General features: G+C 44.8%; 1 protein-coding gene across 1 annotated transcript; it reads left to right on the top strand.

The window, feature by feature from the left end:
- Positions 1–940: 940 nt before the first annotated feature.
- LOC127048347 (uncharacterized) lies at positions 941–2,424 on the top strand. Its single transcript, XM_050948103.1, has 2 exons — positions 941–1,066; positions 1,841–2,424. Exons 1-2 carry the CDS (start codon positions 1,051–1,053, stop codon positions 2,377–2,379), a joined length of 555 nt encoding a protein of 184 aa, XP_050804060.1. The 5' UTR covers positions 941–1,050; the 3' UTR covers positions 2,380–2,424.
- Positions 2,425–12,419: the final 9,995 nt, after the last annotated feature.

Raw genomic sequence — 12,419 nt, 5'->3', positions numbered from 1 at the left:
GTTCCTTGTGGCTTTAGAGTCTATGAAGCTTTTGTTATTAATCTGTCTTTCCTTTTCTAAATGACTGATTCTGTAGGAAAGGAATACAACTGTCTTTAGCTTGTTGGCACTATCCTTTGTAGAAATCCTTCCTTTAGGCTTGGTCTACACTACACGTTTAAACCAAATGTAGCAGCGTTAAACCGATTTAACCCTGCACCCGTCCATACAACAAAGCCCTTTATATCGATATAAAGTGCTCTTTAAACCGATTTCTGTACTCTTCCCCGACGAGGGGAGAAGCGCCCAAATTGGTATTGCCATGTTGGATTAGGGTTAGTGTAGCCGCAAATCAATGGTATTGGCCTCCGGGAGCTATCCCACAGTGCACCATTTTGACCGCTCTGGACAGCAATCTGGAGTGGAATGCACTGGCCAGGTAGACAGGAAAAGACCCACGAACTTCTGAATTTCATTTCCTGTTCGCCCAGTGTGGAGAGATCATCAGCACAGGTGACTACACAGAGCTCATCGGGTAACAATGCAGTCTCCTGAGAATCGAAAAAGAGCTCCAGCATGGACTGCACGGGAGGTACTGGATCTGATCGCTGTATGGGGAGAGGATTCTGTGCTAACAGAACTCCGTTCCAAAAGACTAAATGAAAACACATTTGAAAAAATTTCCAAGGCCATGATGCAGAGAGGCCACACCAGGGACTGAGTACAGTGCCGTGTGAAAGTTAAGGAGCTCAGACAAGCCTACCAGAAAACCAAAGATGCAAACGGAAGGTCCGGGGCAGGGCCAAAAACATGCTGCTTCTATGCTGAGCTGCATGCAGTTCTAGGGGGGTTTGCCACCACTACCCCACTCCTGTCTGTGTATTCGAAGGTGGAGGTGGTAATCGCAGCCATGGCTGAGGATTCTGCAGACGGGGAAGATGAGGAGGAAGAGGAGGACAAGCTTGTAGAGAGCACGCAACACTCCGTTCTCCCCAACCCCAGGAGCTTTTTCTCACCCTGACGGAATTACCTTCCCAGCCCTCCCAAGCAACTATCCCAGACAATGAAGCCATGGAAGGGACCTCTGGTGAGTGTACCTTGTAAATATAAGACATGGTTTAAAAGCAAGCATTTTTTAATGATTTAATTTGCCCTGAGGACTTGGGATGCATTCGCGGCCGGTACAGTTACTGGAAAAGTCTGTTAACATGTCTGGGGATGGAGAGGAAATCCTCTAGGGACATCTCCATGAAGCTCTCCTGGAGGTACTCCAAAAGCCTTTTGCAGAAGGTTTCTGGGCAGTGCTGCTTTATTCCATCCTCCATGGTAGGACACTTGACCATGCCATGCATATAGCAAGTAATCTGGTATCATTGCATGACAAAGCTTAGCTGCGTATGGTCCCGGTGATTGCTGGCATTCAAGCAACATCCGTTCTTTATCTCGCTGTGTTATCCTCAGGAGAGTGATATCGTTCATGGTAACCTGGCTGAAATTCAGGAATTTAAGTAAGGGAACAGACATGGCCATTCCTACTGAGCTGTTTGCCTGTGACTTAAAAGAAATCCTTCCCTGCAGATAGCCTGCAAGTGGGGGGAAGGGGAAAGAAGGGTGCTAGATAGATGAAGGCTGCAGAAGATGAAAGACAATGGCTTACCATGGCCACATGCAAGCCGAATTCTGCTGCCTGGACCTGTGTCTGTGATGAGTAACACCAAAGCCGCAGGCACTCAATATTAAGATGCAAAATGCGACCTTGTAGTGAAAACACATGTGCTATGTAAGGTGAATTGTGTTGTTCACCATGAAAGAGTATGTATATTTTTAATTACTTCTCTCCCTTTTTTCCCTCCTCATGCAGCTGCAAATTTTTCAAGCCTCCCTACTCCATCCCGAAGGCTATCTCAGATAAGGCGGCGGAAAAAAAAGACGCAAGAAGAAATGTTTTCGGAAATCATGGAAGTGACCCACAATGAAAGAGCTCATCTGAATGAGTGGAAGGACACGGTAGCAAAGTACAGGAAAGATGCCAGTGACCATGAGGACAGGAGGGACCAACGTGAGGACAGGAGGGACGAACGAGAGGAGAGGAGAGACGCTCAAGATGAGAAAATAGATGCTCAAGATGAGAGGTGGCGGCAGAAAGATCAGCGGTGGCAGGATGCAACTCTGAGGCTTCTGCGTGATCAAACTGACGTGCTCCGGCGTATGGTGGAGCTTCAGGAATGGCAGCAGGATCACAGAGTGCCGCTGCAGCCCCTGTATAACCACCTTCCCCCCTCACTATGTTCCTTAGCCTCCTCACCTGCCAGACGAGTAAGAACTCGTGGGGGGAGGCTCCGTGCACCCGCCCACTCCACCCCAGTGGACAGCCCAACGAAAAGGCTCTCATTATTATGAAATTTTTTTAGTGGCCTTTTCCTTCCCTACTATCCTCCTCCCAAACCCCACCCGGGCTACCTTGTCCGTTCTTTCCCTCTTTTTATAATTAAGTAATAAAGAATACATGATTTTTAAATGAGAGTGACTTTATTTCCTTAGAAAGCAAGCTGTGAGTCAATCAAGGAGGGGTGGGTTTCATCAAGGAGAAACAAACACAACAGTCACACTGTACCCTGGCCAGTGATGAAACTGGTTTTCAAAGCTTCTCTAATGCGCACCGCTTCCTGGTGTGCTCTTCTAATCGCCCTGGTGTCTGGCTGTGCGTAATCAGCGGCCAGGTGATTTGCCTCAGCCTCCCACCCCTCCATAAAGGTCTCCCCCTTACTCTCACAGAGATTGTGGAGCACACAGCAAGCAGCAATAACAAAGGGGACATAGGTTTGGTTGAGGTCTGAGTGAATCAGTAATGTGCGCCAGCTCGCCTTTAAACGGCCAAATGCACATTCTACCACCCTTCTGCACTTGCTCAGCCTGTAGCTGAACAGCTCCTGACTACTGTCCAGACTGCCTGTGTATGGCTTCATGAGCCATGGCATCAAGGGGTAGGCTGGGTCCCCCAGGATAACTACAGGCATTTCAACATCCCCAACTGTTATTTTCTAGTCTGGGAAGTAATTCTCTTGCTGCAGCCATTTAAACAGAGTAGTGTTCCTGAAGACGCGAGCGTCATGAACCCTTCCTGGCCATCCCACGTGGATGTTGGTGAAATGTCTCTTGTGATCCACCAGTCTTGCAGCACCATGGAAAAGTACCCCTTGCGGTTTATATAGTGGGTGCTCTGGTGCCAAGATTGGGATATAGGTTCCATCTATTGCCGCACCACAGTTAGGGAATCCCATTGTAGCAAAGCCATCCACTATGACCTGCATATTTCCCAGAGTCACAACCTTTTTTTAGCAGCAGGTTAGTGATTGCTTTGGCTACTTGCATCACAGCAGCTCCCACAGTAGATTTGCCCACTCCAAATTGATTCCTGACTAACCGGTAGCTGTCTGGCATTGCAAGCTTCCAGAGGGCTATTGCCACTCACTTCTCAACTGTGAAGGCTGCTCTCATCTTGGTATTCTGGCGCTTCAGGGCAGGGGAAAGCAAGTCACAAAGTTCCATGAAAGTGCCCTTACACATGCAAAAGTTTCTCAGCCACTGGAAATCGTCCCACACCTGCAGCACTATGCAGTCCCACCAGTCTGTGCTTGTTTCCCAGGCCCAAAATCGGCGTTCAATGGCTAGAACTTGCCTAATTATCAGCAGGATCTCCAAAGCGCAGGGGCCCATGGTTTGAGATAATTCTGTGTCCATGTCCTCATCACTCTCATCGCCGCGCTGCCATAGCCACCTCCTCCTCGCCTGGCTTTGCAGGTCCTGGTTCAGCATTGACTGCATGAGAATGCTCGAGGTGTTTAAAACGTTCATAATTGCTGTCTTGAGCTCAGCAGGGTCCATGCTTGCCGTGGAATGGTGTCTGCACAGTTCACCCAGGAAAAAAGGTGCGAAACAGTTGGCTGCTGCTGCTTTCACAGAGGGAGGGGTGAGGCTGTACCCAGAAGCATCAGCGGCAATGTTTTTTGCCCCATCAGGCACTGGGATCTCAACCCAGCATTCCAATGGGCGGGGGAGACTGCGGGAACTATGGGATAGCTACCCACAGTGCAACGCTCAGGAAATCGACGCTAGCCTTGGTACATGGACGCACACCACCAAATTAATGTGCTTAGTGTGGCTGCATGCATTCGACTTTATACAATCTGTTTTACAAAACCGCTTTCTGTAAAAACGGAATAATCCCATAGTGTAGACATACCCTTAGTAAGCATCTATCCCCTCCAGTCTGAGACTCTGCTCTCACATGTCCCTCAGTCTGGAAGCATCCTCATTTTATCATTTTACCCCATGTTATCTGTGTTTCACACTAATTTGGAGTTCCCTTTCTTTTTCTGGTGAATATTATTATTTTTCAGTAACAGAGTCATGAAGCTGAGGTTAGAGAGAGTTACTGACAATTTAAAAAATGAATCCTAAGGTATTATATACGTTTTCTCCTTTTTGGTCTTTGTCACACATTGAGCCATGGCAGACTGAAAAGCATGCTCTGACAAGATCCATAACATCCTGCCAGGGAACAAAATAGAAGCCTTCATTGACATGGAGGATGCTCATGAATATGTTACAGTTTTGAAAAGTAACTTTCCTTTTCTTGTGCTGGGCTTGTTTTTTTCTACGCCATCCATATGATAAGCAGATCAGTACAATTTCACAGAGCATTTGATCATGAGACCACACTTTTTCATTACATGGAAACTCCACTCTGTTAGTGCTTCAAAGACACCATGCATTAAGGCAAGGGCTGTGAATTAGAAGTCTCTCTTGTGTTCCAGATTGTTGTGAAAAAATTGTACACAGTGTATGATTCTAGTGCTCATACAGCTGGACAAAAGAAGAGCCTCAGCAGAGCCACAAGCTACTTTAAGCAAAAAAATCTAGTGGATTTACTCCAAATTGTGGGCACTCGTGAATCAGGCTGTCTGCAGCCCATAGTAGATTCATCAGTTATTTAGCTGGATGGCTTCTCATCATTATTTGTAAGGAGATTAAGCAGACGAGGAATAATATGTGGTATCTATGGCAGAGCAGAAGGGGCTGATCAGACTTCCCCTGTAGGAGTTTCAAACTCACTTGTTGACACTGAGCTGTAAAGGATCGGTAAGGAGGCAGTGAATACTTTGGCTCCCTGCACTATGAGAACTATAGTATGACCTGTACCCAAAATAACATCCTCTGGGCAACGAGCTCTTCGTGAATCACAGGGTTTTATTTTTATTTTTTTAAGTGATGATTATGGAGAATGTTCCATCACTCCCAGTTGGCTCAGATTTTTTATACAATGTTCAAGCTGATTTCTAGATAGCATAATATGATCCCTAATATAAAAGTGAACATGTTTAGGGAAAAACTGTCACTTCATGATCATCTCTCTGGGGTAGGATGACATAGCTGCTCTATGTGATACCCCCTTCAAACATTGCTTAGATGTGCCATCCCATGACTTGACTCTAACTCGCTCTATCTGCTTCCTGTGTGTATTCAGAACCAATACTACCACCCCATTACACCATCTTTATACCAATGTAACTGTTGAAATCAGACAAAATTGGTCTAACCTAGTAGAGAACTAGGATAGGTATTTACTGTTTTTCTTTCTCTTAATGGTCCTGGAAACCTAAAACAGCTCTGGGACAGCGAACTGGGTTATCTTCTGGCTTATACATTAGCAGAATTGTTAACCAAATACCAAATGAAGAAACTGTCTTTGAATTGCAGAGTGTTGTTGTTGTCACGTTGGTGCCAGGGTATCAGAGACACAAGGTGGATGAGAATATCTTTTATTGGAAGAGCTCTGGATGAGCTTGAAAGCTTGTTTCTCTCACTAACGGACACTGGTCCAATACAAGAGATTGCCTCACTCACCTTGTCTCTAAATTAAACTCAGAGTTACCCCTCTGAAGGCAATAGAGTTACTTAGGTGTGACCAAGTACCTACGCTGAGGATAAAGGGTTCCATAGATATAACTGAGGAACAACAGTTGACTTACTGTTTTTTTTTTTAAACCACAGATTGCTGATGATACATGAGTCAGTAAGAACCCAGCTTGACCTTCAGGCCTCAAAGAAAGGCTGCAGGGCTGGCAAGTAGAAACAAATCCCCATCTTATTTGTTGACTGAGCAAACTGTATAGAAAGGTTTGAGACGCAGTAAACATAGAAACTTGTAATACCAGTTTTAAAGAAATACTTTCCAAAGTACAATGCTTATCATTAGCCTTATAATAGCCTTTTTTTCTTTATGGACTGTATTTGGTAGAATCCAGGATACATCACCCCCGACCCATCCCTTTCACCTGCACAGAAGAACCTCACGAAAGCAAAGGATGATGTTTCTATTCAAGGGGCTAGATAGGAAGTTTGCTGTATTCCTCAGTTATCCTTTACTATTAGTTTCATATTTTAAAAACTCTCTACCCGTGAATACCTATTGGAGAGGCAGTGGCTGGGTTTAAAGCAGCTGGTCTTTAAGATTGTGAGATTCTAAAAAGGAATTAAGTGAGAAGAACCCAGTCCACCTAGGAAGCACAGCTGGAGGCAAGCATGAGAGGCCGATACCGCAACAGGGGATAGGCAATCACGTTGCTTTTGAAGTCTGTTCTGCTTAGGGGGTAAGCCATTTTCAGTCTTGAGCGTTAGGAACAGACTAAAGGAAGTCATTTTAGTCAAAGAGCAGCTATGATTTTTTTGCTTCTGATTGCAGTTGAGTTATGCTAACATTTAAGAAATTCTGATTATCCTCAGGTGAGGAGTTTCAAATTTATTAGGACCAGACCCTCAGCTGGCAGAAGTCACTAAAATTCCACCAAAATTTTGCCAAGCTACACCAATTGGCAAGTTCAGGATCTGGCCTCTCATCTCTTCTTCAACCTCTCCACACAAATTAAGAGTCAAGTTTTCCTCTCACATTGTGTTCTACTAAGGTATCAGATACCAACAATAAGGGCTAAATTCCATTTTTTATGACAATAGCATTGCTGCAAGCACAATTTGGCGCTTAGAAAAAAGGGGGTGCTGACAAGTTGAAAACAGAGCTCTTTCATAGCAGGCTTCCACAGCCTCTCTCATTGCAAAATTTAATTAAATACATAATTAAATAAGCACTACACTAATAACTGGATAGAAAAGGCCAATGTTTTTCTTACATAGTCAAATGATGTAACACAAACATCAGTCATGCTTAACTAGAAAATATTACCACTGACCTCATCAAAAAGGCAAACCTTGATCCATCAGGAATAAATCTAATCCGAAAGAACATAATATTGTACCTACTCTAAGAAAGAGAAACAACCATGAACAGAGAAATCTCATTCCTATATGGGAATAACAATGCTCTCCAGTTAAATAGATAAGGAGGTAAGACGCCTGACTATTTTACAGTTGTGCTATCCGTCTTTCTTTAAGTGAGAACGGGAGATCTGATTTCTCAAACTCTGTCCTAATTCAGCAAAAATCATTTTTTATAAATAAAGGCATGGGTAGAACCTCTCCATTCCCCTTGCACCACTGATCCCTCCTTAAAATGCACTTTTGATGCCTGAAAGAAACTACCCATTGGAATGGAAGCAAGAGTACAGTGATACATATTTATTTTATAAAACAAAAGTGTGTACAGGTGCTCAGGTAGATATGGGCTGGGTATTATGCAGGACGCCAACTAGGATAGTATAATGTAAGGCTTATTTTTTTAAAAAAGTACATATTTTGATTTTATCTTCTTCCTTCACTCTTCCTGTGTTGCTTGTCTTAGGCCTAGATCCTGCTGTGAACTCATTGTAACTGCTCAGAGCCATTGAAGTCAATGGGGCTCCATACAGGTCCCTGCAGAGCTTACTGGAGCACTGGAAATCCAACTAAACTTGTGGGGGCAGAAAATGCATCTTTGGACAGGACTGAACACAATGTTGGTACTACCATAATACTAACAATAGTTAGTAATAAGCTATGGTTATGCTAGCTAGAATAGAAATGCAAAAGAAATATAAACCCTCATACTTCAGAACATAAACTGACCACTGCCTGGGGTTAGAAAGAAGTTTCCTCTTTGCCATATTACTGGACAATTGCCCGTTATGGGGGTTATGAAATATCTAGTACTGCACACTGTCAGATACACAATGGTGGGTTGAATGGACTACTGGTCTGATGAGATATTTTAATTGCTATGTAATACCTTTATATGAAGGTTTCTGCTTGTCTCATTGTGCTACTATGAACTGTTCTCAAATAGCAGAGAGCATTTTAACACCAGAAACAGAAAAGTCCTTACAAATATACTCAGATACAAATGGAACTATGAACTCAGCAGAATGCATTTGTTTACAATCAAGCACTGAACTTTGCATTTAAAAGATGCAGTATAAACATAAACCTTTGTCTCTCCGTAGCATGCTATAACCTACTATTCAACCAGCACAAAGTCCACTTCCTTTATGATCAGCAGTGCTTTAATGTTAAGGTATTCTGAAAGGAATGTGTATCTTCTAAATGCTAGTACCTTGATCTAGCAATCTATTTTGATCCCTACATTTTAAAAAATGATTTTATTTTTAATTCCTCAGATATAAGTTGACATGAATGTCTGTTTACATATTCACTTGAATATCCACTGCTATTCACTCTGATGAATATTTGATCTGTTTAAAGCTCATAGTTTATGAAAATTAAGTTTGGGGCGAATTCAGAATGAGAAATATCCAGCTAAACATGTTATTTCAAAAGGAAAACAAAGACACAAAGGAGCTGATTGCCTACTCTGTTACACCAGTTCAGCACTGGTGTAGATTCATAGAAATCAGAGTTGCAATACTGTAGAACTGGCAAAATGGAATAGAGAACTAGGTTCTAAGGGTGAAACCCTGGCCCCATAAAAGTCAATTAATGAGTTACAGAGAAATATACCAGCAAAAATTACCATTTTAAAGAGCAATCCCCTATCTACTTCAGTGTTCATTCTTGCACTGCTTTGATTTTTCAAATGGGACAGTATCACTGGGTATCATGAGGGTGCTTGAGTCAGCAGTGTTTGATGTCTGTAGTAAGACCGAGAGGCCATCTACAGATTAAAACACCATACAATCAGTTCCATACTTACTAATAACTACATTTTTCAGATTTTATAACTAAAACAAAAATATTTTCTAAGTACCTGTTCAGCATTTATCATTATTTTTAACTGCTAGTCTCTCAGGATGAAAACCTCCCACCAAATCAGACGTAAAGGAATAGGCCAGTTCTGCTCTTCTGAGGTGGCTATTTTAGCAACTGGACTTCATGCATCTTGCCCATTGTTGTACAGCCCTTTCATGGGAGGTCTTTAATGATTATTGCTAGTTAGCACCTACTATATTCATGTAAAGACAGCATGGTCATATCCTTGTCCCACTTCCCAATCCCAGCTGTCACATGCAGAGGGTGCAGAATCCCCTCTGCATCTACTTCAGGGCTGCCCACGCTAGGCAATGTCCCTGAATAAATTTCCCCTTGTGCAATCCACCCCGATATGTTACTCAGGATCTTTAAGAACTGGTCTGAAATTAACACAGTTAAACTCAATAAATACTACACTTAGGAAGGAAAAAACAAATACACAACTACAAGAGGAATAATTGACTAGGTAATAGTATTGCTGAAAAACATCTTGGGGTTATAATGATTCACAAACTAACATGAGTCATCAATGTGATGCAGTTGTGAAAGGCTCATACACTGGGGCATATGAACAAGAAAGTCAATCATCCTGCTTTACTTGGCATTAGTGAGGCCTCAGTTGGTGTATACTATGTAAGCGTAGAATACTCAACGAGCTGACTGAGGAGATATCTGCTTAGCTTCAAAAAGTCATGGAAGATGGGAGAAAAAAGCGCAACTATAGTGCCAATCTATAAACAGGTGAATAAGGACAACCTCGTGTGGCAAGGCACCTTCTCAATCTCCCCAGTCTCTGCTGCTTTTAACCCTGGTGAGACAGGCTCAGGGAATGCAATCCCCCTTGTGACACAAGGGAAGTTTGCTCCCCATATCTCCACTAGTCCTGGCTAGCGAATTCTTACCCCCTTGTGGGAGAAAGTACTGCCTCTCCTCCTGGAGGGTCTCGCTGTTTTTCTGCTCCTGCACTCCTGGCAGCAGGGCTTCTTCTCTCTCTACTCTCCTCCTCTTCCTTCCACAGGGAAGGGTTTAAAAAGGTCTCAGGCAGCCCCAAGTTGGAATCAGCTGGTCCCAATTAACCTCAGGCAGCTCCCCCCTAAGCTGATTCTAATCTGCTACCTTGGTAACCTTTCACAGCTGAACCTGATTGACCTGTGGTTGCCTCTCAGTTGATAAGGAGGAGGGCCTTTTAACCTTCTGGTACTGATTCCTACCCCTCCCTTGCAGCTGTCTGTCCTGAGTTTATCACATATCCCCGCCCCCCCCCCCCCCGCTCAACACTACAGGGTTGGGCTACTTGGGTCGGCAAACAATGTACCCTTGAAAGGCCATCCGCGTTGCCATGCTTTATTCCAGACCTATGTTGAACTCTGAAGTGGAAGGGCTGTAGCGACAGGAACCACCTTGTCACTCTTGCATTTTTCTCTTTGTTTTGGTGCATCCACTTCAGAGGGGCATGGTCCGTGACAAGGGTAAACCGCCGTCCGAGTAGGTAGTAGCGGAGGCTTTCTACGGCCCACTTCACGGCCAGGCATTCCTTCTCTACTATGGCATATTTACATTCCCTGGGCAGGAGTTTCCTACTGAGGAACAGGACTGGGTGTTCTTCTGCTCCAACCATTTGGGAAAGAACCGCTCCCAATCCAACCTCAGAGGCATCCGTTTGCAGGATAAACTCTTTCTCCCAGTCTGGAGATACCAGCACTGGGTCGGTGCAGAGGGCGGTCCGCAGATCTGCAAAAGCCTCCTCAGCTGCGCTAGACCATCTTACTATGTCTGGACCACGGGCTTTCGTTAGGTCTGTTAGCAGGCATGCCCTGGTGGCGAAGTGGGGAATGAACCGCCTGTAGTACCCAACCAGCCCCAGGAATGCTCTGACTTGTTTCTTCCGGACTGGTCGGGGCCAATTCTGAATTGCCTCTAACTTGTTGAGCTGGGGCTTCACCACGCCTCTCCCCACTATATACCCCAGGTACTTGGCTTCTGCTAGCCCAATTGCACATTTGGAGGGATTTGCAGTCAGCCCTGCCTTCCTCAAGGTGTCGAGGACTGCTTCCACCTTTCCCAAGTGCGTCTCCCAATCTGGACTATATATAATGACATCATCAAGATAGGCGGCTGCATACTTGCCATGTGGACGCAACAGTTTGTCCATGAGCCGCTGGAAGGTTGCAGGAGCCCCATGTAAACCAAAAGGGAGGACTGTGTATTGATACAGTCCCTCTGGTGTTGAGAAGGCCGTCTTCTCTTTGTCGGCCTTGGCCAAGGGAATTTGCCAATAACCCTTAGTCAGGTCAAGGGTGGCCAAAAATCGTGCTTTCCCCAGTCGGTCAATTAACTCATCTACCCGGGGTATAGGGTACGCATCAAATTGGGACACCTCATTCAGTTTCCGGAAGTCATTGCAAAATCTCATACTGCCATCCGGTTTAGGTACAAGGACCACTGGGCTTGACCATTGGCTATGTGACTCTTCAATAACTCCTAACTTCAACATTTTCCTGACTTCTATTTTGATCTCTTCTCTTTTCGCCTCCGGGACCCGGTATGGCTTGACATTCACCTTCACTCCAGGCTCTATGAGGATGTGATGGTGAACCTCAGTAGTCCTGCCTGGCTTTTCCGAGAACACGTCCTGGTTGCGCTTGATCATGTCGATCACCCCAGATCGTTGGTCAGGGGTCAATTCTGGGGATATTCTCACTTGGCCAGGTAGGTTGCTCTCGGGAGGAGGTGACCCTAGAGCGACCACGTGAGCTTCTCTGTCTTGCCAAGGTTTCAACAAGTTTACATGATAGATTTGCTCCAGCTTCCGGCGTCCCGGCTGTCGGACCTTGTAATCGACTTCTCCAATGGCTTCTATTATCTCATATGGCCCCTGCCATCTGGCCAGGTGCTTGCTCTCCGCTGTGGGTACAAGCACCATTACCCGATCTCCCACCTGGAATTTTCAGATCGTCGCTTGGCGGTTGTAGTATGTTTGTTGGGCCCCTTGTGCCCTTTCCATGTGTTCCCGCACTATGGGGGTGACTCGGGCTATCCTGTCTTTCATCTGCAACACATGCTCGATGAGGTTTTTCCCTGGGTTCGGCTGTTCTTCCCAACTTTCCTTGGCAATGTCCAATATGCCACAGGGGTGGCGACCATATAACAGTTCAAATGGGGAGAACCCAGTTGAAGTCTGTGGTACCTCCCTTATCGCAAACATTAGGTATGGTAACAGGGTGTCCCAGTTCTTCCCATCCCGG

This window comes from Gopherus flavomarginatus, chromosome 3, assembly GCF_025201925.1.
Source record: "Gopherus flavomarginatus isolate rGopFla2 chromosome 3, rGopFla2.mat.asm, whole genome shotgun sequence".
Taxonomy (NCBI): domain Eukaryota; kingdom Metazoa; phylum Chordata; order Testudines; family Testudinidae; genus Gopherus; species Gopherus flavomarginatus.
The sequence above is the reverse complement of the archived record's forward strand: the minus strand, read 5'-3'. Positions and strand labels throughout refer to the sequence as shown.